Source organism: Alternaria infectoria (assembly GCF_024043175.1).
Source record: "Alternaria infectoria strain BMP 0036 chromosome Unknown scaffold_43, whole genome shotgun sequence".
NCBI lineage: Eukaryota > Fungi > Ascomycota > Dothideomycetes > Pleosporales > Pleosporaceae > Alternaria > Alternaria infectoria.
In genome coordinates, this window is record NW_026250732.1 from 1 (window position 1) to 20,655 (window position 20,655).

Sequence of the window (20,655 nt, forward strand, 5' to 3'; positions counted from 1 at the left end):
GGGCGCGCGCGGCGGGGGCGTAGACGGTGGGCGCGTGGTGGGATGGGGCGTATATTACTTGGGGTGGGGGTTGTTGGTATACTGATTGTGGGGGTGGAGGAGGTGCGTGGACGACGGAGGGCGGCGGAGGTTGAAATTCTTGAGGGGGTGGGGGAGGAGGTGCGATGACTGATGCTGGCGGTGCAATGGAGGGTGGTGGCGGTGGGGCGTCCTCCACCTTCTCCTCATAGACGTAGGTGATTTTCTCTGCTCAGGGTTAGAAAAAGGTTGGGGGAATATTGGCGGATACCTACCCTCTTTGTAGTTCTCGCTGATCTTGATGACCTCGTCAATGTGCTCTTTCTCGAGCGCTCGGGTAACGACAATAAAGTCGTCCTGTTGAAATTAGTGGAATTCTAGTAGTGCGTGCGGATGGCATACCTCTTCCTCGTATGGGTAACCCAGGTCGATAACGGCTTGCTTCTTTACCAGGCGCTTGGGGAGTCTCGTTTTGCCCTTCTTACCCCAGGTCGCTCGGGATGGCTGGATTTCCTCAAAGCTGGAGATTGAAGAGCTGCGTGTTGACTTGGCTGCTACGCTCTTGCTTCTTCGGACTCGGCTCTTCTCGCGGTGGACTTCAACTTCGCGGTAGTCTTCTCGTTCCCGGCCCCTTCCGCCACGGTCGTCGTATCGGATCTCTTCAAAGTCATCCTCCTCGTGGAAACGACGAGGTGGTGACCGGCGACGCTCGCGGATAGGAAGTGGAATGGGAACATTGGCTGGTGGACGCCACTCGTGGTCTTCGTACCTCTCGTACCTCTCTACGTCGCCATAGCGTGGCAGGGGTTTGCGGTCAAAAGTGTCGAGAGATGATTGACGGCGCATGAACTGCGGCCGTGACGGCCTGGGCGGGCGAGGGGCTGGCCGGCGCTCATTGATGTCGATATCGATATTGATGTCCTTGTCGATGACGGACCTGCGGCGGTAGGGGGCAAGTGCTTGGTTGGCAATCTCGGAGGGAGTCGGCTCGTGGAACATATCGGAGGGAGCGCGGCGATGAGGGCGGTCGAAACGATCTTCTTCGTGGTAGCGTTCTCTCTCCATGACAGCGGGGCCTCGGCGTGCGCGGTCTTCATGGAAATCGATGTCACGATGGCCTCCGGGGAAACGATCGTGCTCTTGGAAGCGGTAGTGATCGTAATCGTCGCGACCACCACGGCTGCTACCGCCAGCCACACTTCCGCCCGGTGGTGGCGGAGGAGGAGGCCCCCTTCGCATACTCTCAAACCTGTCGCGATCCCATCGCTGAGGACCGCCACGAGGCGGCTCGTCAAAGCGATCCAGATTGCCCGTTGAGGAGCGGTACGCCGACATGTTGGATAGTCAGGTGCGGCTCGTCGATGGGTGGTGATGTAGGAGTAGGTATGATGCGGGGCTGCCGGTTATGTGTCGGAAGATGTCACAAGAGAATAAGGTGTGCGCTAGGAAGCACGGCAACGGGAATGCGACAGACTGACGGCGGCGCAACAAGCGGACACACGAGAATATAAGTGTCTTGGATCCAAAGCCTGCCGGAGAATTGGTGGTGGGTGGGTGCGACCAACTTTAGATGCAGGATTCGCGACGGGCTTCGTCATCGGCGCTCGCGCATCATGCCAGGGCTGCATCTGGACTGGGCGCTAACCGGCGCCATGACTGGAGGGACGCACCCCTGGTGTTACATGGTTTCTCATTTGTCGCGGAGTTCCCCATGGTTCAGTTTCATGTGAATCAATGTGGACTCGGGCTGATGTTGGGCATTTTCCACTGTCATGTGAGATCTCGACATCTTCTTCGCCATGATCGGGAGAGGAAATACTTGGTCTTGTTGCCCAAAGGGCCTTTGTGAACGCCAGGCTATCCTTACCGTGAGTTCCTGGTCGTCGGCCGTATTGGATGGGATGCATGTCCGCAGAACGAAGTCTTGACAAGCGGTGACGTCAGGGCACGAGCTTGGAAGCGGACCGCGGCGCAGTTCACCGCCTAGCGCAGCCTCAGCCACGGGTGCTCACTGCGTTGCGACGCTGCGGCTTGGGCTTCAAAGGGAACAGAAGTTCCCAACGCTTTCGGCGAAACTTTTCGATGTTGGGTTGTCACCGCTGCCACGTTCTGGGGGCTTACAGACCAATGGTAGCGATACCCCGCAAAGAACGTGTGTACCATGATGATGGATCTGCTAACCCCACGGAAAAGCAATAATCGACGATGACGGATACTCTTCGGTGTCGTAATCTGGCCGTCTCTTTCGTTACCTCGTTTGGAGAGGAGTCCGTAGTCTACATGATAAATGTACATTTATGCTACAATTCGTCCAATCCCACTCAGCGCATCGTGTTGCTTATTTGGCTCCAACAGCTTCTTGAATCTTTTTGGTTACATACTCAAGATCAAACGGCCTTCCCTTGAGACCACCCATGACTTTACCCATGACGCTGCCAAAACTCCTCTTGCCCTCCTCTAGTCCATCGATCACGCTCTTGACTAACGCGTCCACCTCGCTGTTCTCCACTAGCGGGATCTCCTGCGCATAGCCTTTCAGCACATCCAAGTGCGCCTGCTCTTTCTCGACCAAGTCCTCCCTCTTCGCATTTCGGAACTCTTCAATTGAGGCCGAGGAGGCTTTGATCTGCTTTTGAACGAGAGAGTAGAGGGCTCCATCGGTTTCGATTGGCTTGGCAGTCTTTGATGCGTTGATGATCTCGGCTTGCAGGGCACGGATTGTGTTGAGTGCAGGCTTGTTCTTTGCGCGCATGGCCGTTTTGAGGTCGGATTGCAGGCGGGGGAGAACAACGTTTTCCGATGCAGAAGTAGACGAGTAGCGGACGCATAGAGAGCGGGCAGGAGTGAAGAGCTGCCTCCGCAGCATTGCTGTGCGGAATAATGACATGGTGGGTGATGAGTGTTGTTGCGTTGTAGTGTAGAAATCGTATGAGGCAGGTGCGATTGCAACTAGAAGGAGCGACCACGGAAAAGATATTTGAAGTGCTGGACTGCGAATGTGTTGAGCAACGAACCGTCGTCAGTCAAACATGGAAAGTTGAAAGCACAAAAGTTTGGACTACCAACGCGCTCAGACGCGAACAGCTAGCATCCCTGCGCGCCAAGCATCTCTTTTGTTGTGGACCGCCGTCACTTTTGCAGCTTGTACCTGAGCCTCAGCGTCGCAATTGCGCCAGAGCACCTTTTTGATCTTTCTCTCGGCGCGCCTTTCTTAATTTTATTTCATCGACGCATCCGCGCGCAGCTCATGTGCACGCCATCTCACCGGCGCGTTCCCCCAGCCTCCATCTGAAGCTCGCTCTCACCCGGGCTACGACCAGCGCATCCCTTCGACTCTACACGCAATCCATCATGGCCTTCCAGATGGCGCCCGCGACGCCGCAACGCCCCACCCCCGGCGCCTTCGTCAACACGCCCGCGCCCAACCGGCCAGGCTTCACACGAACTGGCTCTATGTCGCAACCACAGCCGCAGCAACAGCAAGCGCTGCCTGCACCGCCCGCCGAGAGCCCTATCGATCGCGCATCGCGGACCATAAACAGCATGCTGGATCGGGACAACAGGTTTCCCGCGCTAGAGGCGTACATTGGACGTGAGTAGTCAGGTATAGCGGCAGAAGCTGGGTGAGATGCTAACAAGGTCGTGTAGAGGGCATCTCTGGCGAGTATGAGATCCCCAACAGCCCAGCCTGGGCGCCTTTCCAGAAGCTGCGGTCCTACAAACTCCCAGAAGCCGTCTTTGAGCAGGTGGACCACACGCAGATGTCGACGAGCATGGGCCTGTTCGCCGAAATCAACCACGCCTGGGTCGTCGTCGACAACCAGGTCTACCTCTGGGACTACACACATCCGAACCCCGAACTCGTCGGTTTTGAAGAGCAACCCAGCAACATCACATGCGTCAAGCTCGTCAAGCCGCGTCCCGGTGTCTTTGTTGGCACCATCGAATACCTCCTCGTAGTCGCAACCGTATCCGACATCTTCCTGATAGCGGTCGAGTGCCAGCGAGGACCCGAGGGCGTTCATGGCATCACAATGTATCGGACGGGACTATCGACCTCGGTCAGGAAGATCAACGTGACTGCGATAGCCGGCTCGTCAACAACGGGGCGCATCTTCTTCGGCGACGGCCAGACCGAGGACGTATACGAGCTCAACTACCAGCAGGAGGACAAGTGGTTCTCCAGCAAGTGCAGCAAGACGAACCACGTCACAACCTCTATCGGCCTACCCACGCTACCATTCTACGGACCCACGCGACAGGCTGGCATTCAGCAGATGGTGATTGACGACACCCGGAACCTCCTATACACGCTTTCTACCAACGGCACCATCAAGGTCTACTATATGCGCGCGCCCAACGTCTTGGAGAGCTCCCTCACACGGACGCGAACACAAATCGAGACAATGTGCGGACACATTGTGCGGCCCACTGGTGTCCTGGACAAGATGCAGATTATCGGCCTGACCCCCATCTCAAGCACAGAGGCGGACAACTTGTCTCTGATGGCCATCACATCCTCTGGCTGTAGGCTGTATTTGAGCACAACGTCTGGAGGACAGTGGAACTCGAACAGCACAAGCGCTCCTAACAGCATGCAGCTACGTCACATCCGCTTCCCGCCCAACGACGGTCAGCCCTCGCAGCAGAGCAATTCGACTCAGGTACAGCCATACCAGGGTGGTACAGCGGTTGGATTCGAGTCGAGATACCTCAGGGAGACAACTGTCGCAACCCGTTACGCGCCCGGCGCGTTCTTCTCTTTCGTCCTCCTAGCGCCAAACGATCAGAACCACCACATGTTCGTCTCGGCACCACACTCCGGATTGCTGGGCCAGCGCGAGAGCTCAGAGCCCCCGCGGTACACGGAAACTGGTGTGTTCACAGAACTCATGGGCAGAGTGCAAGACATCGGTCTGGTGTCGGAGCCCTTCTCAGCGAGGAATGAACCCCTCGGATTTGGCAATGAGCTCTCGACCCAATTCGACAAACCCCTAAGTGAATACGCCATCATCACATCCGCCGGTATCGAAACAGTACGACGACGAAGGCTCGTGGATATCTTCGCCTCCATTGTGAAGAATGGAGGTCACGAGGGTGCTGAAGGTGACATCCGCAAGCTGGCGAAGCAGTACGGCCTGGCTGAGACTTCTGCCACCGCTCTGGCGGTTGCGTGCGGTCAAGGCTCGGACGTGGGACCTGATTCGCGGATCGCAAAGGTCACTGATCCCGAGGTCATTGACTTCGCTCGTAGGGTGTTTATCGAATTTGGTGGCAAAGCACATTTGACAGAGAGCGCAACCGTCGAAGGCTTAAGTGTGGAGAATGTCCGCGCTTCACCAAGGCACGACGGTATCGCCATGTACGTGTCGCGCATTATCCGTTCAATCTGGAACACGCCAATCATCACGGAGGCTGTTACCCCCACCGGGCCTGTTCTCACATCGACACATCCCATCACCAAGTTGCAGGAAGTACAACGCTCGTTGGCTCAACTTCAGGAGTTCCTTGAGTCAAACAGATCCTTCATTGAAGGTCTGGCCGGTCCAGAGGCGCTTGGACGCGCATCGTCGCGACAAGAAGAGGTTGAGCTCCAGGGCGAGAACAGAGCGCTTACTAGCTTGTTGCAAATGATCAACAACATTGTTGAGGGCATATCTTTCGTTCTGGTACTCTTCGAGGAGCGCGTAGAAGACATCTTGGTTCTTCTGCCGGATCCTCAGTTACAGGGGAGAGTGCGTCAACTCACCTTCCAAGGCCTTTTCTCTGTCAAAGAGGGCAAAGAGCTTGCAAGGGAGTTGGTCAAGGCTATAGTGAACCGTAACATCGCCAAGGGCTCTAACGTTGAATCTGTTGCCGAAGCTCTGCGGAGAAAGTGTGGCAGCTTCTGTAGCTCAGACGACGTCGTCATCTTCAAGGCACAGGAGAGTCTGAAGAAGGCCGCCGATTCTGGTGCGAATGCCGAACGTGGGCGCATCCTGCTCAACGACAGTCTGAGATTGTTCGAGCAAGTGGCGAAGAGTCTGAGTTACGAAAACCTGGCTGCTACAGTCAATCAGTACATTCAGCTCGAGTTCTATGCGGGTAAGTTTGACTGACACTCCACTCTTCTACACTACTAATATGATATTTAGGTGCCATTAGACTTGCTCTGAAGGTTGCGCAAGAGTGGGACCGTGGTAACAAAGCTCTGTCTTGGGTACGAGACAAGAGCGAACAGAACGTCGATCCGAATGACGCGCGTCGAGAATACTTTGACAAGCGTGCCTCTTGCTACACATTGATCTGCAAAGTCATCGAAGCTGTAGACCACGCTTACAATACCCAGGGCCCTGTGCCCGACGGTGTCATCTCCCCGGTCACACGCCGCAAGCATGAAGCGTATGAGCAGATCAACAACTCAGATGACGAGGTCTTCCAAAACTACCTGTACGACTGGTACATGCAAAACGGCTGGGCTGAGCGGTTGCTTGAGATCAATTCTCCTTTCGTTGTCGACTACCTGCGCCAAAGCTCGGAGACGAACCTCGCGCATGCGGACCTGTTGTGGCGCTACTACGCCCACTACAACGACTACCTCAGCGCTGCTGAGACACAATACCAACTTGCTAAGAGCACCCTGCCCTTGACACTGGAAAAGAGGATCGAGTATTTGTCGCGCGCAAAGGCGAATGCTTCGACGCGGATGAACGGTTTTGCAGAGAATGGAGTCCGCAACAGACAATCAAGACAAGAGCTTCTGCGAAACATCACCGACCACCTAGACATCGCCAACATTCAAGACGATGTGCTACAGAGGATCAAGGGTGACGAGCGTCTTTCCGGTAAGCGGAGAGAGGATGTCATCGCCCACCTCAACGGCCAGATCCACCCGCTTGACGAAGTAAGTTCTTGCAAGATCCTTTGTAGATGACTTGACTAACAATGCCTTAGCTTTACCACGACTACGCCGACCAAGCAGCATACTACGATATCTGCCTACTGATATACCACGCCGCCGACTACCGCAGTGTACCAGACATTCGGTCGACATGGACTAACCTCATCGACCAAACACATCGGAATGCGCTCGCCGACCGACAGGGCGCGCCTTGGGAAATTGTCGCGTTGAAGGTCGAGGACCTTGGTCACCGAACCAACCTCAACGACAACGTCTTTCCCGTCAATATCGTCCTACAACTCCTCCTCCAGTACGACCTCGAGTTCTACGTACACGATGCCAATGCGCCGAATGCGCAGAACCTTGCACTCAACAGCAATCTTACATGGCCGATCGATGTTTTCCTCAAACTTAACGCGCCATTCGAAAGTCTGGTTGCCACACTGGAAGCGCTGTGGTATGCGCAAGAACAGCCTTTCGCTGGCCGAAACCGAAAGCTACTCGTTAAGTGGATTATCTACCTTGTGGAGCAATGGGGCGCGGTAAGCAGACGAACTGGCGCACTATTCGGCGGTCCTGAGAATGCCATCGGTCTCGCAGAGGTGATGCGCATTATCTTGAGCAGCGACGTTTTGGGGCGCGACATGGACGACCAGGCATGGATCCAGCGTGCTCGGGATCTCAGTGCCGTTCTTGAGGAAGCTGCGCGCTGAGAAGCCATGGCCTGAGGCGGAAGTAGAAGGAGCCACGGATGAAGCGTTGTGAAGATATACAGAAAGCGATGATTGTGTATTTTGGGTTGTTTCTCTTCGTTAGCATTCTTGCAGCGCGAGGCGTTGAATAGGTTGCATGAGTATTGGGAGGGGTGACTGGCGTAAAAAGCATTTGAACCCATCTTGTAGGACATAAGACGAAGACGGAGCATAATCAAGGCTAGTGTATTCTTGAATGAAGTATTATAATGGAAGACTTTTGATAGGACTTGTGAGACTTGCGCAGATGCCTTGGGAACTGGTGATTTCTCGGAGTTTAGCCCACCCACGTTAACGCCGTGTCGATACGCGTTCCCCAAGCATCGTCACTCTGCGCATCTTCTCCAACACTTGTACCGTACTCCATACCCCACATCCCACATTTCCCACTGCGACGAATAAATATTTACATCTGAGTCGCCACGCCATGTAATCCCCTCGCCAGTCCAACCACCCGTCCAGCATCCTCCACACAATGCCAATCTGCATCTCATGCCGCACCCCCGTGCGCACACTCTACACAACTTACTCCAAAGCCGACGACCGCGCCCTCGGTAAAGGCGTCCGCCTTACCCAGTGCCCCGTATGCAAGAAATTTGCGGACAAATATGTCGAACACGACTTCGTGGTACTGTTCATCGACCTCGTGTTGATAAAAGCGGAGGTGTATCGGCATTTGCTGTTTAATCGGTTGGGGAAACATGAGGGACGGTTGGGGTTTGATGTACGTATTACCGATCGACGTTGTCTGAGATGCTATGGGAGTGAGAAAGGGTATTTGGAAAAGACAACAGTGGCTAACACGATTCCAGCGATCCATACTCCGCCTAGGCATCCTCCTCCTCCTCTTCGACGTCTACCTAACCTGGGCGCGCATCGAGAAACTACCCCTCCCACCCACATCGCCCTACCACCCAACACCCTACTCCCCCTCCTCACCCGCCCTAAACACAACATCCACAAGCCCCCTCGTCGCTCCCCACGACGGCATCACAAACGCCGTAGTCCTCCAAGCCCACCCACTAGGCCTCCAATACCTATTCTTCCTCTGCCTCGTCACCCTCTGCACCCTAGCCTTCCACCTCCCCATCCGCCTCCTCTGCGCCTTCGACGCTACGCGCCTCCCCAGCTCGACACTCCGTCGCTTGTGGCGGAGATGCATACCCAGTTTCGATTCCCCTACACCACTATCGACTGCATTGCTGGTGAGCAGTTGCACGAAGCTGTTTCCTATACTGCTTATTATATGGGACTATGATCTACCTAGCTCGGCTACGGCGGTGAGTTGGGCGGTTATCGTGAATAATATTGCGGCGCTGGAGATACTCATGGATTGTGGGTATGTGAGGGCGGGTGTGTTGGTGGGGATAGGGGCGGGGCTGAGGACGGCTGTTGGATGGGGGATTCTGAGGGCGGCGGGGTTGGGGACGGGGTGGGAGGGGTATTGGAGGGAGTGGACTGTTTTGGGGGATGTTTGGGAGTGGGTAGGTGGGTTGGTTAGTGGTTCGTGAAGGCATGTCAGGATTTGGGAAAGTTGGGCATGAGCGTTTTGTTTGGATGGAAAGCAATGATACCCCAATTGATATTTGTACAAGTCGAGAAAGACTCCGTATTACGCCAAAAGACCAACTATACACATGCGCTCAAGTGTTCGGCAATGCACTGCTCTCGTTGTCCTTCACCGATGGCTCCAGACGCGGCTTGCTAGACAGAACGCATCTGCTCTAACACGATGCATGTCTCTGGCATATGCCCTGCCTGCATCCTGTCTGTCGCCTGATCCAGGCCACCCAAAGCCATCCTTCTCACAACGTGCATATGCATATTCCCGTCGCGTCTAGCATCCCCAGTCGAGCTTCGCTAACGCCCTCCATTGTATTCCGGTCGCAGATCGTTTCGTACAGGCGAGATAAGAGGATGAAGTTGTGCGAGAAAGGTAATGGCCCACATGATATACATGGCTGCGGCAGAGAGAACGAGTGTAGATCGCCAGACCCTGTCCGATTGAGTTAGCCCAAGGTGTCTCTCTTCCTCCTTGCATCTCAAAATGCTCGTCTGAGCTCGCTGTCGTTGATGTTGACATCCATATCTTGACTCGTCTCATGCTCATTGCTGAAACGGACTCGTCTCCCATCGCCTGCGCCGCGCTTCTTGCACACAGCTAGAAGCTTCTCTCGCGCGTTCTCATTCTCGTCGCGCAGACAGGGCTTTGGGGGTGCGGGTGGTGATTTGGGTGGTGACTTGGTGCTGGACGAAGAGATGGTGGAAACGTACGTTTGGTTCTCGCCTTTGGGAGCTAGGAACCAGGCGGCGCCGCAGAAGATGACGGTGACGATGAGGCCGATGATTGGTGCCCAGCTAGGTCATGTTAGTGGCTGGCATGCTGGAGAGCTTCGTTGCGCGGAACTGACCCGTTCGCCATTGTGAATGTTGCGGTGGGTGTTGACGCGCTGGCGAGATGGCGTTGGGGGATTCGACGGGGGCGATGCGACGATCAGGTGACGTTCGAGCTTCGAGAACGGCGTATAACGTGTATAGGGAGCGGATGTGGAGATGTGGAGATGGCGTCGCCGTGGTGTCGCGAGCTGCGAGCTTGCGATGACGCTGCGGATCGAGCTTCCAGGGCTTGGCGCGTTCGTGATGTATCACGTGTGAACCCACATGGTTACCTGGAGTAGGCTCCGAGGTCCTGCAATCTTTATCTGAACATCATGTCTTCCTAGCTGATCTCCTCGTCACTCTTTCGCACTGTGACAATCAATTATTACCCACATATGTCTATGTACGTTTCCAAGTCTCTCTTGCCGCCGTCGCGCGTTCTTGCCCTATTGAGCATGCCCAGCATGGAGATCGTTATGCTTCACAATATCGATGCGCCTCACTTCTTTTCATTTTCCATTCCTGTCAGCTTCACTCTTCTCTCAAACAGTATGGAGCGCTTCCGTGATCTCCTGATCTTGTCTGATGTCTCAGGGTTTCCATGTCTATAAGGTCTCTCGTACTCCTACCTGCGAGCACTCCTCTCCCCTTCTTCCCTGCTTTACTTTCTCATTAGTTTGCTTTGCAAGCTGGCCAAAAATCCGACTGGAGGCCTCAACGGGAATCTGGACCTTCTGGATCACTTCAGGCTATATTTCGTCGAGCCTTTCCCTGGCCCTGGGCGATACTATCCTGGACAGAGGACCTGCGGCTTCGGTCACAGTCCAACTAAGGCACGATGAACGGCTAGGGCAGTCGTTGGGAGAGCTTACTTGGGCCTCCATGTCGAGTATTCATGAGCCACACTGAGACTCGGAAGATTGAAATGGATGTTCGATTCCGGTCAACAACCAGGATACTCAGCCTTGCCTCGGCTACTTAGCCATGGTACCTGCATCCGACAGCCTTGTCCACAAAACCGTACATCGGGACACTGGAAACTCCCCACGTTCCGCATATCGGAGCTGTATACATTCAGGGCTACAAATACGTCTTCCCTTGTATCGAGTCATTCGACGTGGTGGTCACAAACTTAGCGTACAGAAGCGACAACGCGGTGTGACATGGATTGCATGTGGCTGTCGGCGTCTGCATGACCGTCCAGGAAGGTTTCCAGGGGCGGCTCGCATCAATGTTGCAAAGGCGAAGGGCAATTGCGCACCCTCACATCTGGGTCAGGTTCCCTTTCACCCATGCGATTGCTGGTTTGCGATTTCTGGACCTCAAGATGACGAGATCCGGAGAACGCATCGGCCTTGTTCGGCCCCTCGTTTCTAGCCGACCCCAGGTATCGGCATCGCATGCTACAGGATGGATAAGACACACAGCTTCATGCAAAGCACAGGGTACATTGCTATACTTTTGAGCGTCCAATACCATCAAGGCTGCTTTCCACCAGCCTATTGGATTGGACACTTGTTTTTACAAGAATGTAGAGATGGCCTATCCCTTCACCGCTTGTTTGGCAAGGGCATGCCTCGTCGTTCCCAGATGCTTTGCAAAGAGGAATCGAGTCTTTATCGCGGTTCTTTCGAGTATGCGTGCGAACCCGCAAAGAAGTTTCTCGATAATGAGCGACTGCTTCACTCAAGTCTCGTCATTACTGGCTCGGGTAACATCCAGACACTGCGAACCTTATTCTGCATACGATCATCATGCTCTATTGGCCTTATCTGCAGATACCCTAGTCAGCTTTGGTTCACCATCTTGGCGAAATGCGGCCGGTCATCGCCCAGCCGAGACGAGTATTCGGGCTCACTCAAAGTGAAGCGATGAATGACAGAGTGGAGTACAGCTCCTCTATGCAAAGCCTCATAACTGCGCGTAACATCGCACAAAAATTCCGTAGCCTTCTTGCTGGGGCGTCAAATCAATGGGAGTAGACAGAACTAACCTCGAGGGTATGGTCTTAGCGCTCTACGCTACAGACGTGTACAACAGGCTGTCAACAGCAGTGTTACATCTTCGTCGCACGGGTTTGGCGAATGGATCGACGCCACATGCCTGAAATCGAACGATGCTCGGAAGTCTCTCAATCGCCGATATTATCGCAAGGGTTGTACAAACAGCCCGGCTTGACCTGCAGTAATCCTATTTTGAGCCACCAGGCACTGGGCATATCATCTGCCTGTGCCTTGAAAAAAAAGTAAGGCACACAAAACAATTTGACCACCATATTCTACCCACTCTGGATCACGCGCATCACTTACGTATAGCTTCCCAAACTTCGGGTAACTAGTTCAGTGATCCAACCGGCTTTATCATTCGCACACGTCTTCCACTGACACCATATAACTATCTTCTTTATACCAGGACGGTTTCCTCATTTAGCAATCCGTGTCTACTGAAGAGTTATAGCTTCACGAGATGGAATCAGACGAGATTGTCTTTGTTGAGCACCCGCCCTCAATGCCGATTCTTTCGTCATCCCGACCGCTTCCGTACCCTAGACCGGATGACAAACAAGCAAACCTCAATCCTTATCAACAAGGCGCTCGTTCTGTCGTAGGAATGACTTCCTCTCCAATCGAACAAGGCTCTTCCGAACGCAATTTTCCATCAATACCAATAGAGAAGGATATGAAAGAGCCGACGACTGAGTTTGGGTCATCACGACAACGTCAAGACTCAGATTGGTCTCTCGGTTCGGAATCACAGAGTGAAGATATGACGGAGCACGAGGGAAGGAGTCTAGGAGAATTAGATGCAGAACAAGCTGCTTCATTTCCTCCTCCCCCTCCACCACCACCACCGCCGCCCATGGATTGTCACTTTGGCCCCGGAAGATGTGACTCTCAGATACCTCATCCAGTAAGTTTGAAATAACAGCAGTGAATGAGACAATGGTCTGACTGTGTACTTTAGCCGCCGCCTCCTCCTCCACCTCCTGTATGCGATATACCACATACCCATTGCGGAATGATCGTAAGCTGACTATAGCAGCCTCCACCACCACCAGGCTTACCTGAGTTTATGAACGCTCCGATGATGACCTCAGCACTTCCTCCCCCGGTACGTTCAGAACGCGGTCAGATCCATGCATTGCTGATCAATACTAGCCCCCGCCCCCGCCACCCGGTCCTCCTCCGCCCGCATTGACCAACAATCCATACAGTGCGGGAGAAGAAGTACATACCCCCAATCAATTCATCCAAGTGCAATACTCCAACGAGTCCATCTCCGACTTCGCCAGCCGCGTAATCCGCATCGGGCCTTTCAGACGCAACGTCTTCATGACACTTCATCCAGCTAGTGCGGCAGACTATAAAGAGTACGAGTGGCTCATCAAGTACGGAAGCTCTGAGATTTGGTATGAGAAGCCTACCAAAGCGCTTCTTCGGAGTGTCAAAACACTGGAGGCAAACAGACGGGCACCGGGTGAACTACTCCCTCTACACAATGCCAGACCAGTGAGTCTCGAGACGCCAAAAGTATGGGCATCAGCTGCCATGACGACACCGACCGACGACGACATCTTTGAGTGTGTTGCTGATCATCCTGTGGACGATGGCTACGACACCGGGACATGCCACCAATGTACTGAAGCCAAGTCAGAGGCACTTGAAAGCACACCTCTTGTCTACTGTCTAGTGTTCAGTACTTGCCAAGCAGCCGATCCTTTCATTCACGGCGCCCACTTCAACGGCCGCCAGATTTACAAGCTTGTCAAGTGTGGTAGCCGCGAGGCTGCAGTTGCAGAGACCTTCTACGCTGCTGGTGTCAACGGATGGAGTCTGGCTTTTAGCTGCATCATGAAGCTAGGTGAAGACTTCGAAGAGAGATGTGGTACGGCCAAAAAGGTTAACGTGCTATGGATGCTGGCTGAAGAGGAGGCCGATGAGAAGACGGTCAAAGTATTCTACTAACATACAAAAAAAAGAGCAGCGTTTTTTGGGTCGGTTTTGCTTTCGATATCTATCCTTGCGTCTTTCACAACGATTCTTTTGTTTCTCAAAAGTTACTTCTCTCCAGTCTTCGACAGTTACACCTCCGCGCACCTCAACGTAGCCCAGCCAATCCTCGACGTTGACACGACCAAGTCCTACCGAGACGAAACCATCAAGGCCTTGTACCACATCAGATGCACAGCACGAAAACACATGTGCAGCCTACCGATAACTGCAGTCCGAATCCAGTTGCATATGCCATGTATTACCATGCTTGCCTCGACCAGTCCGTTGTGCAGTCTGTACACCCTCGCCGCCTACCACCAATATCGTCGAGTCGCTCAAGAGACCCGACAAACGTTGTCGAATGCTGTCTATGGTAGAGTGCAGGGACAATTTCGTCCAATCAGAGGTGTCCACGATAACCGGTGCGTCGTACGGGGCTGCCCGTCTCACTATCTCTTCACTTTGTGTATGGCTGCTTTTGGCGTTTACATCACGTTTGTTTGTTGGGATTCTTGTGTTGTCTCCTTTGCTGGATTGTGTTGTTTTCATGGCGTTGAGGCTGGGATACGTACGAGGAATCACAGGGGTGTCGATTGGCGTTTGATTTAGGTTACGACTTACGGGGCTGTTGCACGGGTGTGGCGTTACGGTAGACACACGGTTTAGGACCGGTATAACGGGAAATGGTGCGTCCAATGCTGGGGGAGCACGTGGCGCTTGGGTATAACGATGCTACTGTATTATTAGATCAGAATTAGGCAGAGGGGTGTACGACTAGTGCGTTTTTCGAATGCCAGCAAAGACAGAATCCCTGATTGGATCTTTTCCTTTATGTGAAGTGACGTCTTTTGTAATACCATTTTTGGTGAGTGAGGTTTAGTTAAGGAGGACTGTTCCTGTCTAATTTGTTTCGTCTCTTCGCCTAGTCTACGTCCGGTGAGAAAGCCTTGGTGTTCACCCAGACAATCGACTATAGCGCACTACGTACTTCGTACAACTGCTGTTCCTCTTCTACGCTAAAGATTGCAGTGCACTATCCGTGTGGGAAGTTGCTTTCGGGCAACGGTACACAAGCCCAACTCCCGGTTGTACCGAGTGACAGCTGGGTACAGTTATCGTCACAGCCTTGAGTGTCCCCCGCAAGTGTACCACGGTTCTACAACTTCTTCTTCGTCACCGGCTCTAAGCCTCGATGTTGCTTCGCAATCATCTGATCAAGCCTCGCATAGCAGTCCAGCGACATGAAGATACCTAATCGGGTTAGCTTATATTCCCCTCGAACAACTTCTATGACATTTCTCATCAGGCACAGCACTTACCAGCAGCCAGATACCCTCCATACATACCACCCAGCCCCTGCGCGCCCCTCTGCACCGACGTTAACTCTTCCCAACTCAGCATCTCCGCCAAGCAAACCAACGTCGTCAAGCTCGTCTCTAGACCGAAGACCAGAAGAGCAAGAGGAACGCGTGGGTCGTTACGCAACAAGGCAGGGATGGCCCAGAGAGTGAGAGGGAGGTGGTAGACAAGTTCAAGGAAGGTCAGGACGGGGAACCAGGCTGGGGCGTTGTAGAAGAAGCGGTCGCCGTATGTGGATACGTACCAGTCGCGGAGAGAAGACATCCAGAGGGGCTTTATTTGGATTGGGTAGTAGGCTGTCAAGTCGAATGCTGTAGTTGAGTCAGTATTGGTCAGTCCATTCATGTATGCGGTGGTCTGATGTATCTACTCCGGAAGCATCGGAATGACTGATGAAGGAAATGATTCAAAAGATCTGGTCGTCGTATATGTAATGTTGCTTTGCTAATTGCAGCATGACAGAGCCTCCAGCCTGAATATTCCTTCTCGGTACTTACCTAACATTACGGGCAGGTGCACAAGGAAGAAGACGAGGTAGATAAAGTCGCGCTTCCGCTGGAATATGGAGACCGCCATGTTTGTATGAGCCGATGCTCGATGTTTAGCAGCGTGGGTTGAAGTTGGTCGTTGGCGTAAAGTCACGTTTGTTGGCAAGCGCGTCGTACGCGTTTTCGCGCTTGGGGCATCCACGGCCCTTTCCCCATACCTATGGGGCCGCACTCTTGGCTTCCGTCTCTCATCACTCCACCTGGGCACCCACGACGTCCAACTCGAATCGAATGGACAAATTGGACAACCGGAAATTTTTGATGGGCTTCTCGTGATTTTTCCGCGAAGTTCCAATGCGGGTCGATGGTGCTCCTGCCAACCGTGCCAGACCAAAGGCTACCGCCACTACACACGAACTGCTTCCGCGTAAGCTACAGCTCTAGGAGATCGATGCCTGAAACATGACTACTGTTGATCGGAAAGCAATTTCCTGCTTCAACCAGTCTTTCGTCCGAATGGCTATACAACTCGGACATCGGGTTGGCTGTTCGCGATCAGTTGAGCGCCATGCCAAGCGCGGTATGCCTCTACGTGCATCAGCGTTCCGCCTTTAGCCTTCACATCTGATTTCTAAGATTTGGTTGCCACCACATCTGGAAGTCGATGATGCTACACGTGTGGAAACAATGGTCCGCACCTCTCACGACTCGATCGCACTATTGAAACTGCCGTCGCAACCGTCAAAGGATTCCTCGGAGCCTCGTCATGTCGGCGCTCCGCTGCTACGAATTCACGGATGACGGGCAATTTAGCCTAAAGCTTTCGTCGGATAGCCCTTGGCATCCGGCCTACAGCAACTGAACGATATCAGCGGCGGATGAACCACGAACGGCACATGACTGCCAAGAATGGTGGATGCTTACATCGCTTTCCGTGTCCAATTAGTGCGCTCGAAGCCTTGGCTTGGCGGTCTTCAAGCCGTCTTTAACATGCTGCCCAGCAGCCGTTTCCTCTTGGTATGCTTAAGGGGTTAAACAGCTCTTATTACCGATGATCTGTAAAGAGTATGGAGGCCTGTTTCCCCACAGTGCTGCGGTACGGCCACCGGGGTACTGGATGATTATGCACATGGTGGTGCGGGCTTCGGTGGCCCCCCATACATAAGCCTGGGGTCTCCGAGTAAAGGACCGTAAGCTTTTTGGCAATCTGGGGTACTACTCAGACGGCTTTTGTTCAAGACTTTCGCCAAACTCTTCGAACGTTTCGATTTTCGGTAATCGAGCATCATCATGGCTGGAGGCGGCGGCGGTGCATCTGGCTTCGATGCCGCGCTTCAAAGGCGTCAAGCCCTGATGGGCGCCAGTGGTCCTAGGGCTCTTGTGAAGAACGGCAAGGTCTTCCTGATCGCCTTGTTCGCTTGTCTTGGAGGTGTGTTGTACGGATACAACCAGGGCATGTTCAGTGGTATTCTGGCTATGCCGTCTTTCGGAGCACGTACGTACTTGCGACTTCCACCATCAGCTTGCGCTTATATCGAGTAGAAACCGACGGCTACGTTGACAATCCAACACAGAAGGGATGGCTGACCGCTATCCTGGAACTCGGAGCCTGGTTCGGAGCTGTCATGTCTGGTTTCGTTGCTGAGGCAATGTCGCGCAAATACGGTATCTTGATCGCTACAGCAATCTTCATCATTGGTGTTGTGATCCAGATTACTGCTATTTCCGGTGGTCATGAAGAGATTCTGGCTGGTCGCTTCATCACGTTAGTAAACCATCACTACGGAGCTTTCAACATATGCTGACCAGTTGTAGTGGTATCGGAGTCGGTGGTCTTTCCGTCATCGTCCCTATGTACAACAGTGAATGTGCGCCTCCGTAAGTATACTCAAGTACAGATGTTTGTTACCTGAGCAACATGCTGACATGTTCCAGTGAGGTTCGTGGTGCTTTGGTTGCACTACAACAACTTGCCATCACGTTCGGCATTATGATCAGTTTCTGGATCAATTACGGAACCAACTACATCGGAGGCACCACCCTCGAGACGCAATCCAACGCAGCATGGCTTGTACCTATTTGCCTTCAGCTTGTCCCGGCATTCGTCCTCATCATTGGAATGGTATGGATGCCATTCTCCCCACGTTGGTTGGTACACCATGGACGCGAAGAAGAAGCGAGAAGCAACCTCGCCTCTCTCCGCAACCTTCCCGCCGACCACGAGCTCATCGAGTTGGAATTTCTGGAAATTAAGGCACAGTCCATGTTCGAGAAGCGCAGTGTTGCTGAAGCTTTCCCGCATCTTCGCGAGCAGACTACTATGAACATTTTTAAGCTCCAATTTGTTGCGATTGCTTCGCTTTTCAAGACAAAGGCTATGTTCAAGAGGGTTATCGTCGCGACTGTCACTATGTTCTTCCAGCAGTGGACTGGTATCAACGCCGTACGTACAATACCGGGTCTCGTTGATGTTCTGCATTCGAAACTTATGCTGACTTTCCCTTTCCCAGGTTCTCTACTACGCGCCTCAAATCTTCGAGCAAATCGGTCTCGAAGGAACCACGCAATCCCTCCTCGCTACAGGCGTCGTCGGCATCGTGATGTTCCTCGCCACCATCCCCGCAGTCCTTTACATTGACAAGCTCGGCCGTAAACCCGTGCTCGCTGTCGGAGCCCTAGGCATGGCCTTCTCTCACTTCGTCATTGCTGTCATTCTCGCGAAGAACTATGAAAACTTTGGGAACCACCGTGCGGCGGGATGGGCAGCAGTTGTGATGGTTTGGCTGTTCGTCATCCATTTCGGTTACTCCTGGGGTCCTTGTGCTTGGATTTTGATCGCCGGTAAGCTATCTCCCCACCCACTCGCAACTAGTCTATAAGCTTGATGCTAACTTGTCGTCAATAGAAATCTGGCCGCTTTCCACGCGCCCCTACGGCACAGCCCTCGGCGGCTCCTCCAACTGGATGAACAACTTCATCATCGGACAAATCACGCCCGAGCTGCTCGAAAACATCACCTGGGGTACATACGTCCTCTTCGGGCTCGTAACCACGCTTGGAGCAGCTTTCATCTGGTTCTTCGTTCCTGAAACGAAGCGCTTGACACTTGAGGAGATGGACACCATCTTTGGTAGTGAGGGTGCGGCGCTGAAGGATCAGGAGCGCATGGCGGAGATTAATCATGAGATTGGTCTTGCAGCGTACTTGCATGGCGATGCGTCTAGTGGGAACGAGACGAATATTGTGGGCAATGAGAAGGGTATTGTGTAAGCGCAGCGACGCCTATGAAGGAAGGGTTTTGAGTAGGAGGTGAGATTGGGGGTTGAGATTAGCTTAGTGGCAAATTGATGGTTGTAATTATCTGAGTTCTTTCGATGATGATATTGGAATGAGGGTACATGCGGTGTTTGAATTCTTTTGCTTCACCATGTTTGCATGAATGTTACTTCTAGCGGAACGAAGCTTGATCTAGTGTACATATAGGGACATTTGGTATATTACGAAGTGACGGGGCATGAACGGAGATCCTACAAAGTGAAACATTTTCTGGATGGCTCTTTTCTCTCATTCGTTGCAAACATACTCCTCATCAAGACCATCACCAAGACCATCAGCAGAACCATCAGCAGAACCATCACTAAAACTATCGTCAAGAGAATCATCAAAAGAACCGAAAGAAGATTCGTCGGAGGATTCATCGAAACAATCGAAGTAGTGTACCTCACCATTATGCTTGCACCACCAGCGATCTAGAACTGGAACAGAGTCGTCACTTGTCACAACTGTGCTTTCCGCAGTCGTACCTGCTAGTTGCAAGCCCATCCCTGGAATGATATCGCGCATCAATGGGTTTCGCCTCGTCGCTGTGATAGATCCCCAGCTGACCTCGATTTCTTCTTCTTCTTCTTCCTCCGACGGAAGGGCTTGTCCAGACGATGAATGCGCCCGTACTGTAGTATATGTGCGGCCCGTATATATAAAATGAACATTTCGTATCTTGGTGTCCATGTATACGTCTAGACAGTGTCGGAGAAATGTCCTAAGACCACGAAGATGTTGCTGAGAGAGGCCCATCTCTTCTCCCAGGATGACAAGCGTGTAGTAATAGGCCGATCGACTGGCCGTATCTGCCACGCGTTTTGGATACAGACACTCTGGGTCTCCAAGGTCGAATAACTCTTCGCACAGAGCCGCTACCGCATCGAAGTATACCTCTAGCACCTCTTTTGTGTAGTCAACATGCACTCGCCATCTTTCAGGTGTAAGCCCTAACAACCCGTAGACTTTGTCGCGAGGATCATGACAATTGCTCCTACAATGTGAGAAGATTAGATGTTCCAGGGTACGCCTTGCTCGATAATAATGGCCGCGTACAGAGATCATTGCCTTGGCGCCTAAAGAAAAGCTATTCTGTGAATTCATAGCCGCCCAGTATACAGGTGCCCAATCTAACTCTCTCCCTCCACAGACAATCAGAGGTGGATCTACGCCAAGCGCAATCTCTTGAATTACCCAGATCCGTGAGAAATATGGGTGGGACGTCAGAGTAGCAAGAGTCCAGCTTCTATCTTCCCGTTTTTGCAGCGAGTACGCAGCCTCGATCATTTTAGGGTCGGACCCTAACCATACAAGCACGCTTTTCGCCTGCTTGTAGATCTTGTTCATGATACGGACTTGGTCGCTGCGCTCCGCCAGGTCCTCTTGGTTGATGCAAATCTGATCAATCCAAAAGAACACCGGCCTTGTAGCATCGTACATCCCCCAGGTCTCGATAGTGTAGGCACGTA

At 52.9% G+C, this 20,655-nt stretch overlaps 7 protein-coding genes across 7 annotated transcripts; 3 read left to right on the forward strand and 4 right to left on the reverse strand.

The window, feature by feature from the left end:
- Positions 1-384: 384 nt before the first annotated feature.
- Positions 385-1,353, reverse strand: J4E92_010763 (uncharacterized protein; the record flags this gene model as incomplete). The annotated part of the gene is made up of 1 exon (XM_051502098.1): positions 385-1,353. One exon carries the CDS (start codon positions 1,351-1,353, stop codon positions 385-387), a length of 969 nt encoding a protein of 322 aa, XP_051347629.1.
- Positions 1,354-2,356: 1,003 nt separating this feature from the next.
- On the reverse strand, positions 2,357-2,905 carry AIM41 (Altered inheritance of mitochondria protein 41 mitochondrial; the record flags this gene model as incomplete). Its single annotated transcript, XM_051502099.1, has 1 exon — positions 2,357-2,905. The coding sequence occupies one exon, from the start codon at positions 2,903-2,905 to the stop codon at positions 2,357-2,359; it is 549 nt and encodes a 182-aa protein (XP_051347630.1).
- Positions 2,906-3,369: 464 nt separating this feature from the next.
- On the forward strand, positions 3,370-7,611 carry J4E92_010765 (uncharacterized protein; the record flags this gene model as incomplete). Its single annotated transcript, XM_051502100.1, has 4 exons — positions 3,370-3,610; positions 3,667-6,102; positions 6,153-6,901; positions 6,952-7,611. 4 exons carry the CDS (start codon positions 3,370-3,372, stop codon positions 7,609-7,611), a joined length of 4,086 nt encoding a protein of 1,361 aa, XP_051347631.1.
- A 1,899-nt stretch (positions 7,612-9,510) lies between these two features.
- J4E92_010766 (uncharacterized protein) lies at positions 9,511-10,072 on the reverse strand (the record flags this gene model as incomplete). Its single annotated transcript, XM_051502101.1, has 3 exons — positions 9,511-9,646; positions 9,925-10,008; positions 10,062-10,072. The coding sequence occupies 3 exons, from the start codon at positions 10,070-10,072 to the stop codon at positions 9,511-9,513; spliced, it is 231 nt and encodes a 76-aa protein (XP_051347632.1).
- Positions 10,073-13,113: 3,041 nt separating this feature from the next.
- Positions 13,114-13,994, forward strand: J4E92_010767 (uncharacterized protein; the record flags this gene model as incomplete). The annotated part of the gene is made up of 2 exons (XM_051502102.1): positions 13,114-13,140; positions 13,188-13,994. The coding sequence occupies 2 exons, from the start codon at positions 13,114-13,116 to the stop codon at positions 13,992-13,994; spliced, it is 834 nt and encodes a 277-aa protein (XP_051347633.1).
- A 1,183-nt stretch (positions 13,995-15,177) lies between these two features.
- J4E92_010768 (uncharacterized protein) lies at positions 15,178-15,956 on the reverse strand (the record flags this gene model as incomplete). The annotated part of the gene is made up of 3 exons (XM_051502103.1): positions 15,178-15,272; positions 15,341-15,691; positions 15,878-15,956. 3 exons carry the CDS (start codon positions 15,954-15,956, stop codon positions 15,178-15,180), a joined length of 525 nt encoding a protein of 174 aa, XP_051347634.1.
- A 1,202-nt stretch (positions 15,957-17,158) lies between these two features.
- On the forward strand, positions 17,159-19,138 carry J4E92_010769 (uncharacterized protein; the record flags this gene model as incomplete). Its single annotated transcript, XM_051502104.1, has 6 exons — positions 17,159-17,363; positions 17,411-17,633; positions 17,684-17,746; positions 17,804-18,311; positions 18,379-18,709; positions 18,774-19,138. The coding sequence occupies 6 exons, from the start codon at positions 17,159-17,161 to the stop codon at positions 19,136-19,138; spliced, it is 1,695 nt and encodes a 564-aa protein (XP_051347635.1).
- Between the last annotated feature and the right edge of the window lie 1,517 nt (positions 19,139-20,655).